We start from the raw sequence: 18,166 nt of genomic DNA, 5'->3' as shown, positions 1-18,166 counted from the left end.
GCGGGGGGGGGGGTCGCAGGACAAGAGGACCCCTCGGGTGGGGCAGGGTATGGGGTCCCCCCCAGGGACGCTCCGTAGGGTTTCCCCCGTCCCTTCCTGCTGAAGTTTTGGGGGTCCAGGGTGGGGGACCCCTGGAAGGGCAGCACTGTCGGTGTCCCCCCTGTGCCTCCACCGGGTCTGGGGTCTCCGGGAGATGGGACGGGGGGGTTGCAGGACCGGGAGCGTCCCGGGGGGCCGAGGGAGAGGGGGACAAGTCCGGGAGCATCCGGGGGAGCGGGAAGATGGAGCAGGAGGGGGGCACCCCGGGATGCCGGAGGATCGGGGGCCAGGACCGGGTCGGGGGGATGCCGGGTCTCCGGGAGAGAGGGGCAGGACCGGGATATCCCGGGCTCCGGGGGTCTCCAGGAAACGGGGGGGCAAGACCAGGAGAACCCTCGCTGCTGGGGAAGAAGTGGGGCGGGACCAGAGGCACCCCGAGGTGATGGAGAAGGGGGGGGCACAGCTGGGGACACCCCGGGGTGGGAGGGAAGCTGTGGGGGGGTAGGACCAGGGACACCTCGGGGTGATGGAGAAGGCGGGGGCAGGATCGGGGACACCCCGGGATGCTGAAGGAGGAGCGGGGGGAAGAACCGGGGGCACCCCGAGATGCGGGGGGAGATGGGGAGCAGGATCGGGGGCACCCCGAGATGCGGGGGGAGATGGGGAGCAGGATCGGGGGCACCCCGAGGAGCGGGGCTCTCCCCGCGTCCCTCGTCCCGGTCTGTGGCGGAGCCGCCGGTGCGCACGGGGCCGGTGCGGGGTCCTGGCGCCCCCGGAGCCGCCCCCCCGGTGCCCCCCCGCCGGTCGGGATTGGCGGGGCCGCCGAGGCACCGCCCGGCCCCGCAAGTCTCCAACTTTCTTCCCGCCGCCCCTCACCGCCGCCGCCGCCGCCGCCGCCGCTCCCGGAGCCCCGCGATGCTCCGCCGCCGCCTGCCCCTGCTCGGGCCCGGGCTGCTGCTGCTGCAGGTACGGGGCATCCGCGACCCCCGGCCGGGCGAGCCGCCGCCGCCGCGGGGCGTGCGGGGTCCGCGGTTACCGGGCAGGGGGGCGATTACCGGGGGAGGGGGGGGCAGTTCCAGGAGGGGGGAGTCGTGCAGTTATTGGGGGCGTAGGACAAATCCGGGGGAGGGGGCGTGGAGGTCCCGACGGGGGTCGTGCAGTGGAGGGGGGGTTCGGTCCTGGGGTGGGGGGTGTCGTGAATTGGGGGGGCTGTGGCAGTCACGGAAAGAGCAGACGGCTGGGGGGGGTCAAGCGCGACCCTCGGGGGGGTCGAGCAGACACGGAGGGGAGGGGTCGCAGGGGGGTGAGCGGCAGAGTTGTGGGGGGGGCGGCTGACGGGGGTTGCACACGGGGGATCCTGGCCCCCCCCCCCGCCCCCCCCAAGTTGGAGGGACACGGGGCTGTCCCGGAGCTCGGGCCGAGTTGTGGTGTCGGGGGGAGCCTCGGGGGGTCCCGTCGCCGGTGAAGCCCCCCCGGTTTCTCCCCCCACCCCCGGCTGCGGAGCGCGGGAGGCGCCGTCTGGCAGGTGCGGGGGGGGCAGCGAGACGGAGCCGCGCGAGTGGGGGCGGCCACGCGTGGGTGGCTCGGACCCTCTGCCCGAGGGCTCCGCGGGGGGGTCGGGGAAGCCTCGTCCCGCTCACCTGGGCAGGGGGGAGCGAGGTGGCTTCCCCACCGTGTCGGGGAGAGAGGGGGGGTCCCCAGGCAGGACTGAGGGGGCCCAGCTGTCCCCTGGTTCCGCCAAGGGCGTGAGCCCCAAAACCACCTGCAGGGGCGACGCCTCATTCCTGTCCCGACTCCGTTCGGCCTCAGCCCCTGCCCGGGGGGGCTCAGCCCTGCCGGGGGCTTCTCCCACCCACCCCATTCCCATCCCACCCACTGCCCCCCGGCCGTGGGGAGGACGCACGGGGGTCTCGACCCCCGGGACAGGCCTGGGGGGCGGGGGCGCTTTGCCTGTTCCCTCCCTCGGTCTGTGTGGAAGCTGAGGAGCGGATGCAGCCGCAGACCCCCCCGCCTGCAGAGACCCCCCCACCATGTCCCCCAGTCCCAGATACTCAAAGCTTCCCAAGGCCACTCACCCCCCGCGTGTCCCCCCTTCGCCACCTCCTCTTGGAGCCCCTCGGGGGGCTACAGCTGCATCCAGCGCCGTGGTGGTCAGGAGGGAGGGATGGAGCCCCCCCAGCCCAGCCGGGGGGGCCGGGCTCATCACCCAGCGGATCTGATTTCCTGACACTCCATTTTTACTTTCTGTGTTTCATGAATAAAATCAAACGAGTCAATTCCCTCTCGGGAATTGGATGCACATCAGGGACCCCCCCCACCCCTGCACCACCCGACCCCCCCAAGGCAAAGGCTCCCTCAACTTGTCTCTCCCTGGCGTGCTGCTCCCTGCGTGGGGAGGGGGAGACGTGTGCCCGCGTGTGGGGGTGGCTCGGCGTGACCCCCCCCTCCCCGTGTCCATCCATTGCAGAGCATCTGTCGGTGCTGGAGCTGCTTCAAGACAAATGGGTTTGTTTTGATGAAATCCGGAGCAGGGCGCTGCCCTGGCCCCCCCAGCCCCCACCCCCCTGCCCACGCAGGCGGCGGTGCTGGGGGGGGGGCTCGGGGGGCTCAAAGCTGGGGGGCACGGACATGGCCTGGAACGTGGGGTGGGAATGAGGGTGCAGGAGCCTCCTGCACGGGGATAACCCCAGGAGATCCCTGAGCCTCGACCCCTCTGCGGTCCAGGACTCTCCCCCCTCCCAGAGCTCCGGGAGGGGCTGGGGTCTGCCCAGCCGTGGGACCACCGGGTGCCAGGGAAGGGTAACGGAGCCATTCCTGCCCCTCGGCTCTTTGGGCCTGCTGGGGAGAAACTTTCCCGGTCTCTTTTGGGGGTCAGGAGGCAGATGGATGGGTGGGGGTGGGGGTCCCACTGCCTTCCCCCCAGCTCCAGCGGACCCCTTGGACTGGGGCTCCCAGTGCCGCATCAGGGCTGTACTGGGAGCACTGGGGGAAGGGCCAGCTGCGGCTGCACCCCCAGGGCAGCAGTGACAGCCTCGTCCCCGTGCAGGAGCGAGGGACCCCCGGCGTGTGGGACCCCCAGGGTGTCTCCCCCGTGCTGTCGGTGCCTGCTGGGTGACACTGGTGCGTTGGGATCGAGCCCTACTGGGATGGACAAACTCTCCCAGTCCAGCGGGTGCCTGTTCCTACTGTGGGGGTGCAGACCACCCCTCCCCGGCCCCCCACCCTTGGTGGCTGCTGCTTCCCGGGCTTTGCTGTGCTGGCAGTGCTGGCACAGGCAGGAGGACGAGCCCACCTCTGATTGCAATCGACACCCCCCTCCCCAGCCCTTGCCAGGCTCCTGCGTTATTTTTATGCATTCCATTATTTTCTGTTCATTGAGCATTAAATCTTGGGGGTCCCTCCGGGTGGGGCTAACCTGGCTCCCCGCTGCTGAGGGTCCCAGCCAGTCCCCCAGGAGCACCCAGGAGCCTCGGCTGGGCCCAGCTGGGTGGAGGAAGGGCGATTCTCTCGCCATCCCCTGGGGTTCCTGGGAGGCAGATGCCACCCTGGGCACTGGGTACCCCATGCCCTGGTGATGGGGTGACCCCCCCCCCGGTTCTGAGGGAGGTTCAGCAGTGGAGGGGATGGGAGATGCTGGCCCTGGATTGGGCAGGAACAGGCTGGAACAGGCAGGAACAGAGCCACGATGAAGCCACGATGGGATGGCTGAGTGCCACAGCAGGACCAGGACGGGGACAGCGGTGTCCTTCCTCACCCTGCTCCATCCCTGCTGCCCTCGCCAGAATGTGCCCCCCACCCCCCATTCCCTGCGCCCGTGCCTCGGTTTCCCTCCTTTCTGGCACAGGCAGGTGAGACAGCGGCTGTCTGTGAAGCACCTGAGTGCTGCTGGCAGGTTTTCCTGCTTGGATTAACCCTTCGCAGGAAAATCCTGCCTTGCTGTGCCGGTGGCCATGCCAGCCGGAGCCCGATGGCCCGGGATGCCAAACTCATCCACTTTGTCCCTTCCTTCGCCTTGCTGTCACCCGGGAGCTGTCTCCTGGGCTGCTGGCTGACAGATGGCTTTGCTCTTAGCAGATGCTGCCAGCCCTTTCCATGCAAGGACACCCCAGTTCCCACCTTCCCAGCTCCCGTTTTTAGGGGGGATTTACCCGGTTCGCGGCTCGGAGGTTTGCACCACATTTGGGGCCGGAGCAGAGGATATGGGGTTCGGGTGGTGCTGCTGCCCTGCAGCCCCATCTGCCCGGGGGTCCCTGGGGGTGCTCCAGGGCCTGGCAGCGGCTCGGTGCCGGGCCGGTGCCCGCGGGGCCGGGATGGGCTCCGTGCATCCCCCGGTGCCGCTCCTGCGGCTCCCTGAGCCTCTCGCCGTTGCGGCGGGTGCTGTGTGCTCAGCATGGCTGAGCTAATCTATCGCCAAACAAACACACACTGTTATTCCGAAAGAAGGTTTCCAAGCGACTCATTTCCCTTTTTTTAATAACTCTTCCCTCTGGTGCCCTTTGCACCCTAAGCTGGGAGATTCAATAAGGCTGGAGCCTGGAGCGTTGCTGGCGCAGCCTCACCGAGGAGGGGAGCAGTGGCTGGGGAAGGGGGGGGCACCCAGGGGTGCCCCCCAGCCAGACCCACCCACCCTTGCGCTTCCCGGTGCTGTTCTGGCTCCAAGCCGGGTCCGATTTTATTGCTTTTTCCCCTCACTCCCGTTTTTAATTGCCAGTTTTCCGCTGGGGACCGGCAGAGGGGGCCGAGCCGGAATGGGGAGCAAGGCGGGCGCTCCCCCCTGCAGCCCCCAGCTGAGCCCCCACCGCTAATCACACTCTTGCCAATTAACGCTCCCGGATTAATGACTTTGCCCACCCTTTCTGCATCCACAGCTCCTCCTCTCAGGGAGCCAAGGTCCCCGCAGCCGGTGGCCCAATCGTGGGGTGACGCCGCGCTGAGACCCCGCAGCTGGAGCCCCCCCAGCCCTGCCCTGGCCGAGCTCCAGCCTCGCCGCGGTGCCTGGCTCAGCCTTCGCGCTCGGGCGCTGGAGGTAAATGGCCCAGGAAAGATGAAGCTTCCTCTCCTGCCGCTTGGATTGCTGCTGAAGGAATAATCACATCCCCGTGCCCCCCCTCTCTTCAGTCCCCCCCCCGTTTTTTTTTTTCCCTGTTGCAAAAGGAAAGTCATTGTGGAGGAACAGAGCAGGGACGCGAATCAATCCCAAATCAATTCCCAGCGCACCCCGCTGTGCACGGATCCCGTGTGACCCCCGTGACCGTCCCAGCTGCTGGGCCGATGTCACAGTGGGGGACACCCTCTCATTGTCCCCCTCTGGTGCAGGGCAGCGGAGCCTCCGTCTGCAGCAGGCAGAGCAGAGCTTCACCCGGCACCCGCCCGAGAGAGGCCGGAGCCTGGGCTGGTGTTCGGTGAAAAGTGGGGCTGAATCCAGCCCTGGGGGGCACGAGGAGGGTCCCAGGGGACCCCTGGGCTGCAGGGACACGCTGTCCCCTGCTCCTGACAGGAGCCAGTGCCTGGCTGCGGTGGGTCGTGGTCCTTGTGACCCCAAAGGAGCTGCGGTCCCAGCGATGCCCTTGAGGGTCCCCAGCGTCTCTGGGGGTCTCTTGGAGGGTTCCAATCAAAGTCCACCGCCGGGGGGTGTGGGGGGCACCGTGTCTTTGCTGCTGCCTCCCACTTCCTGGGGGGCACAGATCCCATCTGGTGCTGGGAGTGTCGGGGGGAGATGTGCAGTGTGGGGGCTCCAGGGATGGGGTTCCACCGAGGGCACAGCCCAGCATTTACCCCCTCTCTGGTGACCTTCTCACTGGCCCTGTCTCATCCAAAGGGGTGGGGGGGTGCTGGGAATGCGATTTATGATCCCTCCTGATACGATCTTATAAAATTTCCCGGGCACACTCGAAATTACATTTCCATAGCTCAGGAGCAGCGATCTCTGTGTGCGCCAATACCTGCCACTTTTATGGCTACATTTATTGCAATAATAAAGTGAAATGGTGAGGCGAGGGGTGGGGGTGGCTGGGGGGGGGGAGCAGCCGGGCAGAAGGTGGGGGCTGTGTTGTTGAGGGCCCGGGGTCCCCCTATTTTTGGGAGGACTCGGGGGAAGCTGCTGCCTCTCTGCCGTCACTGCTAAAGAGCTGGGAGAAGGGTAGAGAGAACCCCGCAGCCTGTTCTGCTGGAGGGAAACTGAGGCAGGGTCGAGGATGGGGAGCGTCCTGGGGGGGCACCCCTGGCACTGGAGATGTGGGAGTGACCTGGAAGCCATCCCTGCCGGCTGTGCTTCCCTGTCCCCACACAATCCCCGTGAGCTGCCCGTGTCCCCACGTCCTGCACAGCGTGACTGGGGGTGGCCAGGAGGAGCCCCCACCCCAGCGACCCCCACAAGGAGCTGGGTCTCTCCCAAGTCGATCAAGGGCGTTCCAGGCCTGTTGGCCTCTGCTCGGCTCAGGGAGCTGCTGGGTGACAGATGCCCAACAGCCACATGTCCCTGTCCCCCGCCGCCCCCGTGTCCCCTCTCTGCTGCCCACCCTCCCGCACCCCTCTCCCCCTCCCTCTCCGTTTATCTCCTGTTTTCCCATTCATTCCCTTTTCTCCTCCAGCCCAATGAGTCACACAAGCCCCGAATCCTTTGCCTGCTGCCGTCTCCTCCCTTCTATTATATTTTTTCCTTTGCTCTTAGCAGCACTTTCCTTTTTCACCCGTGGGGGGAGAGACTCGGGATGTACATTTTTCCCCGGCTCCCCCCCAGCCACCTCCCAGCTCCTGCCTCACGGTGAAGCCCTTAAAAGTAATAAATAAATAAAACAACGGCTGAGGAAAGAAAAGGCAGGAAACGAGTGACAGGGAAAAGGAACCAAAACGAAAGAAAGAAGGAGGAGGGAGAAAAAAAAGTCCTACTCGGGCTATGAAATATTTATTAGCCAGCGCGTGCCGAGCGCGTTAATAAAGCTGCAGCATTTGCATATTTTTTTCTGTCAGCGAGGAGCGAGGTGTCTGTTTGGGGGGTGAAGGCACAGCTGATCCAAAGCCCATCCCCTCGGGCCCGTGCGGGTCGTGGCTCTGCTCGAGGTGACACCGGCCCTTGGGCACTCAGCACATCGGTGTCAGGAGCGGGACCCCAGCAGGACCACGGCTGCAAGGAGCCCATGGTGCCTTTGGGGGGTGGTTTGGTGGATTTGGTTGAATTTGGTGGATCTGGTGGATTTGGTGGATCTGGTGAATTTGGTGGATTTGGTGGATTTGGTGGATTTGGCTTTGGTGAGCTCATCCAGGCTCTCGTCTGGCTGAGGAGGTGCTGGTGTCAGATTCACCTGTCCTGATGCTGGGGATGCCCATCCCAGGGCTGGGGTGCCCTTCCCGGTGCTGGGGGTGCCTGGCCAATGTTGGGGATGCACATCCCAATGTTGGGGTGCCCATCCCTGCGCTGGAGGTGCCCATCCCAATGTTGGGGGGGCCCATCCCTGTGTTGGGGTGCCCATCCCTGTATTGGGGGGGGCCCATCCCTGCGCTGGGGTGCCCATCCCTGTGTTGGGGTGCCCATCCCTGTACTGGAGGTGCCCATCCCTGTGTTGGGGTGCCCATCATGGTGCAGGGGGTGTCACCTTCCCACCACCCTGTCAGGGGTTGTGGCCTCAGCAGCACAGAAGGGGCAGAGGAAGGACCGAGGAAGCCTCGAGGTGTTCCTGCTGAGCCTCTCTCCAGGCAGGATCCATCCAGCCATCGCTGTGACTGTACACGTGGCACGGTGGCCATGCATGGGTGTGTCCTGACTTGTCCCTCCGTGTCACCTCTTCTGCTGTCCTTTTGTCCTTGATCCCTCGCCTTGATCCTCGACTGCGGCCATCCCGGGAGGGACCAGGTGTCACCTCCCCAGTGCCCCCAGCCCAGGGGTGCCCAGCAGCACAGCTGCCCCTTGCCCTGGCACCAAGCGCTGCCCAGGACGGTCACTTGCAGCTCTGTGTGGCAACATCACGGCCATACCTGACTGCTAGGGATGGGGACAGTGATGGGGACATCTCCTGCCTGTCTGCTAGGGATGGGGACAGCGATGGGGACATCCCCTGCCTGTCTGCTAGGGATGGGGACAGAGATGGGGACATCCCCTGCTGGTCTGCTAGGGATGGGGACAGCGATGGGGACATCTCCTGCCTGTCTGCTAGGGATGGGGACAGCGATGGGGACATCCCCTGCCTGTCTGCTAGGGATGGGGACAGCGATGGGGACATCCCCTGCCTGTCTGCTAGGGATGGGGACAGAGATGGGGACATCCCCTGCTGGTCTGGTAGGGATGGGGACAGCGATGGGGACATCCCCTGCCTGTCTGCTAGGGATGGGGACAGCGATGGGGACATCCCCTGCCTGTCTACTAGGGATGGGGACAGCGATGGGGACATCCCCTGCTGGTCTGGTAGGGATGGGGACAGCGATGGGGACATCTTCTGCTGGTCTGGTAGGGATGGGGACAGTGATGGGGACATCTCCTGCCAGCCTGGTAGGGATGGGGACAGCGTGGCTGGAAGGACGGGGACAACGATGGGGACAGGAACAAGCTGGCAGTGGGGATGGGGACAGGGGATAGGGATGGGGACAGGCCGGCTGCGGGAATTGGGACAGGATGACTGTAGGGACAGGGACAGGCTGGCAGTGGGGACAGGGACAGGCTGGGTGTAGGGACAGGGACAGGCTGGCAGTGGGGACAGGGACAGGCTGACTGCAGGGACAGGGACAGGCTGGCAGTGGGGACAGGGACAGGCTGACTGTAGGGACAGGGACAGGCTGGCAGTGGGGACAGGGACAGGCTGGGTGTAGGGACAGGGACAGGCTGGCAGTGGGGACAGGGACAGGCTGGCAGTGGGGACAGGGACAGGCTGACTGTAGGGACAGGGACAGGCTGGCAGTGGGGACAGGGACAGGCTGACTGTAGGGACAGGGACAGGCTGACTGTAGGGACAGGGACAGGCTGGCAGTGGGGACAGGGACAGGCTGGCAGTGGGGACAGGGACAGGCTGACTGTAGGGACAGGGACAGGCTGGCAGTGGGGACAGGGACAGGCTGGGTGTAGGGACAGGGACAGGCTGACTGTAGGGACAGGGACAGGCTGGGTGTAGGGACAGGGACAGGCTGACTGCAGGGACAGGGACAGGCTGGCAGTGGGGACAGGGACAGGCTGGCAGTGGGGACAGGGACAGGCTGACTGCAGGGACAGGGACAGGCTGGCAGTGGGGACAGGGACAGGCTGACTGCAGGGACAGGGACAGGCTGACTGCAGGGACAGGGACAGGCTGGCAGTGGGGACAGGGACAGGCTGACTGCAGGGACAGGGACAGGCTGACTGCAGGGACAGGGACAGGCTGGCAGTGGCGATGGGGGCGGGCGCACATGGTATGGATGGGGATGGGATGGCGCTGGGGACGGGGGCGGGCGCGCCGGGAGCACAGGAAAACATCAGCGGGGACACGCAGCCACACCAAGCACCTCGCTCTGTGCACGTGTGTGTCACTGTGCGTGTGTCACCACGTGTGTCACTGTGCGTGTGTCACCATGTGTGTCACCGTGCGTGTTATCGCGTGTGTCACCACGTGTGTCACTGTGCATGTGCCACTGCGTGTGTCACTGTGTGTGTGTCACCATGTGTGTCACCACTTGTGTCACTGTGCGTGTTATTGCGTGTCACCACGTGTGTCACCGTGTGTGTGTCACCGTGTGTGTCACTGCATGTGTCTGTGTGTGTCACTGTGCGTGTTATCGCGTGTGTCACTGTGTGTGTCATGGTGCGTGTGTCACCACGTGTCACCATGTGTGTGTCACTGCGTGTGTGTGTCACTGTGTGTCACCATGTGTGTTACCGTGTGTGTCACCGTGTGTGTGTCACTATGTGTGTGTCACTGCGTGTGTCATCGTGTGTGTCACTGTGTGTGTCACCGCGTGTGCCACCACATGTCACCACGTGTGTCACTGTGTGTGTGTCACTGCGTGTGTCACCATGTGTGTATCACCATGTGTGTGTCACCTCATGTGTCACCTCATGTGTCACCGTGTGTCACCGTGTGTGTGTCACCATGTGTGTGTCACCATGTGTGTGTCACCTCATGTGTCACCGTGTGTCACCGTGTGTGTGTCACCATGTGTGTGTCACCTCATGTGTCACCTCATGTGTCACCACGTGTCACTGTGTGTGTGTCACCATGTGTGTGTCACCATGTGTGTGTCACCTCATGTGTCACCTCATGTGTCACCACGTGTCACTGTGTGTGTGTCACAGCCGTGCTCTCAGGGCAGCGCAGGACATGGCGGTGTTTGTGCACTCCCAGCCGCGTGTGCAGCAGTGCCTGCGCTCCAGAGCAGCCGCTGGTGTTCTGCACTCCTGGGGCTCACACCTGCAGCACCCATGGGCTCACACCTGCGGCACCCATGGGCTCACACCTGCGGCACCCATGGGCTCACACCCGCGGCACCCATGGGCTCACACCTGCAGCACCCATGGGCTCACACCCGCGGCACCCATGGGCTCACACCTGCGGCACCCACGGGCGCACACCTGCGGCACCCATGGGCTCACACCCGCGACACCCATGGGCTCACACCTGCGGCACCCATGGGCTCACACCCGCAGCACCCATGGGCTCACACCACCAGCACCCATGGGCTCACACCCGCGGCACCCACGGGCGCACACCTGCGGCACCCATGGGCTCACACCCGCGACACCCATGGGCTCACACCTGCGGCACCCATGGGCTCACACCCGCGGCACCCATGGGCTCACACCCGCGGCACCCACGGGCGCACACCTGCGGCACCCATGGGCTCACACCTGCGGCACCCACGGGCGCACACCCGCGGCACCCGTGGGCTCACACCCGCAGCACCCATGGGCTCACACCCGCGGCACCCATGGGTTCACACTTCCAGCACCCACGGGCGCACACCTGTGGCACCCATGGGCTCACACCTGCGGCACCCATGGGCTCACACCCGCGTCACCCATGGGCTCACACCCGCGGCACCCATGGGCTCACACCTGCGGCACCCACGGGCGCACACCCGCGGCACCCATGGGCTCACACCCCCGGCACCCACGGGCGCACACCCGCGGCACCCATGGGCGCACAGGCTCACCCGGAGGCTCAGGAAGAGCCGCTCCGGAGCTGTCCGTGCTCTCTCTCCCACGCGCAGCCGCTCGGACACGCCTGGGCACGCCGGGTCCCTCCCGGTACCGCATTAGCACCCGCGCGGCGCCGGGAGATAAATGGGAGCTGTCAGAGGCACCTTGTTTGCTGCTAACCTTTGGAAATGCCACGGCGCCCCGGGCTGCGCGTGCCGGGGGGAGCGGGCCCGCGGGGATTGTCGCTCACCACCTCCAATTAATCTCCTCGTGCTAACGAAGGCGTCGGGGTGACAGGGGAGAGGCTGGGTTGACTCTGCGCCCATGGGGAGAGCAGGAGACCCCAGAGCAGGGGAGCAGTGTCCGTGCTGCCTGGGGACCCCACCAAGGTGTGGGGACAGGATGGGAAAGGAGATGGGGACAGGGGATAGGGACAGGGAATGGGGACAGGGAATGGGGACAGGGGATGGGGACAGGGGACAGGGGATGGGGATGGGGACTGGGCATGGGGACAGGGGATGGGGACAGGGGATGGGAATGGGAATGAGGACAGGGGATGGGGACAGGGGATGGGGACAGGGGATGGGGATGGGGACAGGGGATGAGGACAGGGGATGGGAACAGGGGACAGGGGATGGCGATGGGGACAGGGTGGTGGTAGGGGTGAGCACAGGCTGGTGGTGTCAATGGGGACAGGCTGGTGGTAGGGACAGGAACAGGCTGGTGGTGGTCATGGAGACAGACTGGCCATGGGGACAGGAACAGGCTGGCCTCAGGAATTGAAGCAGGTTGGCAGCAGAGATGGGGACAAGCCTGGGACAGGCTGGTGGTGGAGATGAGGCCTTTGTTGGGGGCTGTTGTGGGGTGCTCTGCTCCCCCACCCAGTGCTGGCAGGGCTGCTCTGCCTTGAGCCCGTACCCCATCGTTCCCAGCCCCGCTCTCAGGGTGCTGGAGCCCATCCCAGCCCACACCGGGGCAGCCAGGACCCCCCCACTGCTCTGCTCCTCTCCACCAAGGTGACCGAGGGTCTCGGGGGAGCAGCTGACGGCGCTTGGCCCCAACAGCAAATGGGATGTGAGTGGCCATCACCGCCGGGCCTGACAAACCAAATTGATGCCGGCACCGAGAGCCTTCCAGGTCCCTCTGCAGCTGCCTCAAGCCCTTCCCGCATCCTTGCCTGGCTCCGTGTGCTCGCGGGGGGTGGCACACGGTGCCTGTGGCCTCATGGCTGCCCCACACGGGCACAGAAGGGCACACGAGGGGCTTGAGAGCAGCTAAACCATGGAATGACACCACAGGGATCATAATGAGGATGAGGAGGAGCACAAGAAGGGGATGAGGAGGGGGTCACAGGCAAGAGGATGAGGAGGGGAGCAGCAGGGATGTGTAGATACAGCAGTGCGTGTGACAAACAGCCATCTCAGGGATCCTGTGCGCGGTAGCAGAGCCCCTGACAGCACAGAGCCAGGCACGGCCCTGCCCGGCACTGCCCGCAGCTCCTGGGGAGAACAGGGTGGGAGGGGGCCGGCACTGGGACCCCCACCGCATGTCCCGGAGGTTCAGGGGCTCGTGCGTGCGGCTGCACCCCGACGGCACAGCGGGAGCATTAATATTTAACGCGAGGTGTACGGGACCTGCCCTGAATGCCGACAGCGCTGCCAGGGCGCAGGGGGGTGACCTTGGCTCCCCTCGGCTCTGGCGTGGTTGAAGCGTCCCTGGCTCATCCCGAGCCCGCAGGCTCCGAGCCCCCCAGGCCGGCCTGGGCTCAGCGGGGGCTGCGGGCAGAGAGGGACCCCCGCGCTCCGGGGCTGCGCTGGTGCCGCAATCGATCGCCCTTGGCTGCATCGCAGCCGCTGCCCTGCTCTGCAATTCCCTTTCATCCCTCGCTCCCCCAGCAGCTCCTGCCGAGGGACTGGAAGGGTTGGGGGGCTGCCAATCTGGCCCCTCGCCCGCGGGGGCTGGGGCATCTCTGTTCCTGCAGGGATGGGGGATGTTTGCTCTGTCCGTGCCCGGCCTGTGCCCCCCCCGCCCCTGGCTCTGTCCCGCACCAGCCTGGCCTGGGGATCCGCAGCCCCCAAGGGCACAGCGGGCGCTGCCAGTCTCTGTCCCCATCTGCTCCCACTGCGTCCCCTCCCCACCGCCTGCCCATCCCTGTCCCTTCCCTGTCCCTCCCGCGATTCCCATCACAGCGTGCTCCAATCCGATCACACCACAGCCCCCTCATCCCTGCACGGGATCACGGCGTGGGGGGATTGGGAAGGGAAACTGAGGCAGGGGAGGAGGGCACAGGCACCTGCGGCACTGCTGGGGACCGGCCTTGGCTCCCAGCCCTGGCTGAGATGGAAATCCAGCGCAGAGCTCAGAAACCTCCAGAAATCCTTCCCGGTGGTGGGGGCTCAGCAGGATGCGCTGCTGTGCGTGTTCCCCATGGGCTGCAGCCCCCAGCCCCTCGCCGTGGGTGCAGAAGGATTTGGGGGGCTCCCAGCCGAGGGGTCACTGGTGCCCCTCAGCTTCCCCAGAGCGGGGTGTGAGGGGTCTCAGGTTTGATGGATGGAGAGACGGAGCAGAGCTGGGATGCAGACACCACCCCTCTCCCAAAAATGCAGCTCTCTCAGCTGGGGGGTGCCCCGCTCCCCTCGTTATCTCATCCCGGTCCTGCCCCCCCCTCTCTGGCTGGCGAAGGCGCCCGGCTTTGAAGCTGCGTTGAAATATAGATAAGGGCGAAGGCAGCAGCCGCGCTCGGAAAGAGCCGGGGGGAGCGGGGGGCTGGCCGGGCTGGGGGCTGCAGGGGTGGGTGCTGAGCTGCAGCTCTGCACTGCACACCCTGGCCCCCCATGATGGGCTGGAACACCCCAAATCCCTTTCCCACGGGCACCGAGGGGCTGCGTGCCCTGCCCAGGGTTCCCCTCTCTGGTGCAGCACAAGCAGAGCAGATTTAGGAGCTCAGCCCGGCACAGCTCCGGGGGATCCCAGGGATGGATCAGATGGAGCCCCTGGCTCAGCAGAGTGTGGGGGTCCCTGGCTGGGCTCCCCCCATGGTGCTGCTCCATCTCTGCAGGGACACCCTGCACTGAGACCTGCCCGGCCATGGGGGAGGGGGCATGGGGGGCTCACCCCTCTCTGAGGGGGCTCATGGGACCCCCGTCATTCCTCATGGGGATCATTCCCAAGCAGGAAATGGCATCAAGCCATTCTGTAGGGTGAGTGATGCCAGGGTGAGCCCCCAGCAATGACAGGAGCCGTTCCCTGGGCCCACCTCAGCTTCCCATGAGAGCACAGCCCCCCACGCTCCCCCCAGCCCCTCCAGCTGGAGCCTCTGCTGCCCCACTCCCCCTCCCTCGTTCCCCCCGGGACCCAGGTCATCCAGAGCAGAAACTGCCGGAGCAGCCAAGCACCTGCCAGCTCAGGGCGACAGTGATTGACGAGGCCGGGGCTGCTGGAGCAGCATCCCGCGTGCCGGAGCAGCTGGCAGGGCAGGAGGGCACAGAGGGCACCCCGGGAGCCGGAGGATGAGGGATGGGGGCGCAGGGGGCAGGTGGGCAGGGGGATGAGGGACAGGGGACACGTCAGAGTTGGGGTCCCAGGCTAGGGCTGGCAGCTGGCTCGGCTCACTGGTGTCCATCCCAGTGACTGGGGGAGCCTTGGGAAGGGGCTGGTCCCGACCCCCCTGGTGCAGGCAGGAGGATGAGGAGGGTGCAGGCAGGAGGATGAGGAGGGGGGACTAGGTAGAGGATGAGGAGGGTGCAGGCAGGAGGATGAGGAGGGTGCAGGCAGGCGGATGAGGAGGGTGCAGGAAGGAGAATGAGGAACGTGCAGGCAGGAGAATGAGGAAGGTGCAGGCAGGAGAATGAGGAAGGTGCAGGCGGGAGGATGAGGAGGGTGCAGGCGGGAGGATGAGGAAGGTGCAGGCGGGAGGATGAGGAAGGTGCAGGAAGGAGGATGAGGAGGGTGCAGGAAGGAGGATGAGGAAGGCGCGGGAAGGAGGATGAGGAGGGTGCAGACAGGAGGATGAGGAGGGTGCAGGCGGGAGGATGAGGAGGGTGCAGGCGGGAAGATGCAGGCAGAGGGATGAGGAAGGGCACAGGCACAGCTCTCTGCCCTCTCTCCCCCAGACGGTGTGTGCTGGCGGTCACGTCGCCAAGACCTTGGGGTACCTGGAGATGGGCACCTCCGGCCTCCTCAAGGATGTCCCCTACGGCACCCTGAAGCCGCCGGTGCTCGACCCCGGGCGGCTCATTCCGGCAGAGCCGCCCCGGGGCGCGGGGACACCGGCGGGCACCGGACGGAGCCCCTGGGACTGGCAGAAGAACCAGACGGCCGGGGAGCTGCTGAGCCCCCGCGCCCACCGCAAGCCCATCCTCAAATCGAGCCGCACCAAGAAGATTTTTGGTTGGGGCGACTTCTACTTCAACATCAAGACGCTCAAGTTCAGCCTCCTGGTGACGGGGAAAATCGTCGATCACATCAACGGCACCTTCAGCGTTTACTTCCGACACAATTCCTCCAGCCTGGGCAACGTCTCGGTCAGCATCGTGCCCCCCTCCAAGGCGGTGGGGTTTGAGGTGCTGGTGCCAGGCCCCCCAGCACTGCCGCGACCACCGCCCCCTCCCCAGCAGAGCACCCTCCCCGAGGGGCGCCCGGCCAAGGCGCTCAATTGCCACGTGGAGTACGAGAAGACGAACCGGGCTCGGAAGAACAAACCGTGCCTGTACGACCCGTCCAAGGTGTGCTTCACCGAGCACACGCAGAGCCACGCGGCCTGGCTCTGCGCCAAGCCCTTCAAGGTCATCTGCATCTTCATCTCCTTCCTCAGCATCGACTACAAGCTGGTGCAGAAGGTCTGTCCCGACTACAACTTCCAGCACGACAACCCCTACTTCGGCTGATGGCAGCGGAGCAGGGGATGGGTGGGGGAACGGGGGGGTTGCAGCTCCCCGTTGTCACTTGGGGGCTTCTGTCACCCCCACACCGGCTCCCTCTTCATCACTGGAGCATCTCCGTGCTGGGTTGGGGGACAGCCGGTGCTGGGGGTCCTGGACCCCACCCAATGACATCCCATCCCCGCAGCATCCCTGCGCCACAGTGGGGTACACCCAGTTCTGGGGGTCCCACCCACCCACTGAGACCCCATCACTGAGTACCCCATAGCCGGTGCTGGGGGTCCCAGTTCCCTCCCAGTGACATCCCATCACTGGGGCAGAGCCGGTGCTGGGGGTCCTGAGACCCATTCTGGGGTACACCCGTTCCTGGGGGTCCCCTCACCCACTGAGACCCCATCACTGCAGCCCCCCCATTCTGGGGTACACCCGTTCCTGGGGGTCCCATCACCCACTGAGACCCCATCACTGCAGCCCCCCCATTCTGGGGTACACCCGTTCCTGGGGGTCTCTGCCCCCTCACCCACTGAGACCCCATCACTCCAGCCCCCCATTCTGGGGTACACCCGTTCCTGGGGGTCTCTGCCCCCTCACCCACTGAGACCCCATCACTGCAGCACTGCCTGTGCTGGGAATCCTGGACCCCCACCCATTGAGACCCCTCCCCACCCACTGAAACTCCACCACTGCCCCACCCGGCTCCACATCGGGTACAACTGGTGCTGGGGGTCCCGGCCCCCCACCCACCGAGACCCCCCCACTGCAGCTGGGGGGGTGCAGGCACGGAACCCCCCCATGCTGGAGACTGGGCGGGGGTCGCTGCACTGGGGGACACAGCCCCGTGCGATGTCACCTCTGGGGTGACACGGGGGGGGGGGTCAGGGTGCTCTGGGGGGGTCAGGATGCTGTGAGGGGGGGGTCAGGGTGCTGTGGGGGGGTCAGGGTGCTCTGGGGGGGTCAGGGTGCTCTGGGGGGGGGGTCAGGGTGCTCTGGGGGGGTCAGGGTGCTGGGGGGAGGCTCAGTCCTCACCCTGCGGGGTTTTGGTCTCTCTGCATCCTCCCCACGTGCGCGTGTGACACACACGAGCCACGCGTGTGCAAGGCCCCCACTCAGCTATTCTGAAGCCCCCTCCCCTCCACTGGCCACGCTCCGGTGCCACATCCGAGCCCCCCCGCCCCCCATGAACCCCTCACCCCCACCGGGGACCCCCGTAGGTGTGCAGCCCCCCCCACCCAACGCCGTGATGAAGAGCCAGGTGGGGGTTAGGGATGCCATGGGGGGGGGGGGGTCCCGGGGGGCTGCCCCCTCCTCTCGGGGAGGGGCTTCTTCATCTTTTTTTTTTTTTTTTTTTTTTTTTAAAGAAAATTAAAATGGAAAAAAAGTGGAAAATAAAGAAAATCCTGGGAAAAAAGAAAAAATGAGTTTGATGATCCCGCCCCGAGCGGGGAATGGGGAGAGAGGGAGGAGGCGAGACCCCCGGGATTAGGGATGAGGGGGGGTGCAAGGATGAGAGACCCCGGTTTGGGGGGTGAGCAGGGATGGGGACTCCAGGACAAAGCGCAGGGGGAGCGATGGGGGACCCCAGAATTCGGGATGGGGGTTGCCAGGATGAGGGACCCCAAAATTAAAAATCAGGGGGTGCCAGGATGGGGGACCCCAAAATTCGGGATGGGAGGCTGGAAGGATAGGGGGATTCAAGATTAGGGATAGGGGGTGCTAGGACGGGACAAAAATCCCCCAAAATTCGGGATGGGGGTGCAGGGATGGGGGACCCCAGGATCGGGGATATGGGGGGTGCAGGGATGGGGGACCCCAGGATTAGGGATGGGGATCCCCAGGATTAGGGATGGGGGTGCAGGGATGGGGGACCCCAGGATGAGGGATATGGGGGGTGCAGGGATAGGGGACCCCAGGATTAGGGATGGGGGGTGCAGGGATGGGGAACTCCAGGATGAGGGATATGGGGGGTGCAGGGATAGGGGACCCCAGGATTAGGGATGGGGGTGCAGGGATGGAGGACCCCAGGATGAGGGATATGGGGGGTGCAGGGATGGAGGACCCCAAAATTCGGGGTGGGGAGTGCAGGGATGGGGGACCCCAGGATTAGGGATGGGAGTGCAGGGATGGGGTACCCCAGGATTAGGGATGGGAGTGC

General features: G+C 65.6%; 1 protein-coding gene across 1 annotated transcript; it reads left to right on the top strand.

The window, feature by feature from the left end:
• Positions 1-921: 921 nt before the first annotated feature.
• NXPH4 (neurexophilin 4) lies at positions 922-16,896 on the top strand. Its single transcript, XM_058861051.1, has 2 exons — positions 922-1,005; positions 15,247-16,896. The coding sequence occupies exons 1-2, from the start codon at positions 955-957 to the stop codon at positions 16,018-16,020; spliced, it is 825 nt and encodes a 274-aa protein (XP_058717034.1). The 5' UTR covers positions 922-954; the 3' UTR covers positions 16,021-16,896.
• Positions 16,897-18,166: the final 1,270 nt, after the last annotated feature.

The sequence above is a fragment of the Poecile atricapillus genome, chromosome 35 (genome assembly GCF_030490865.1).
Source record: "Poecile atricapillus isolate bPoeAtr1 chromosome 35, bPoeAtr1.hap1, whole genome shotgun sequence".
Lineage (NCBI taxonomy): Eukaryota > Metazoa > Chordata > Aves > Passeriformes > Paridae > Poecile > Poecile atricapillus.
This window is presented reverse-complemented; position numbering and strand designations above follow the sequence as displayed.

Excerpts from the sequence above, each read along its gene's own strand:
- NXPH4 (XM_058861051.1), top strand. The coding sequence starts at position 955 with ATGCTCCGCCGCCGCCTGCCCCTGCTCGGGCCCGGGCTGCTGCTGCTG. Across the intron at positions 1,006-15,246 it reads CCGGGCTGCTGCTGCTGCAG|ACGGTGTGTGCTGGCGGTCA; the intron begins GTACGGGGCATC and ends TCTCTCCCCCAG.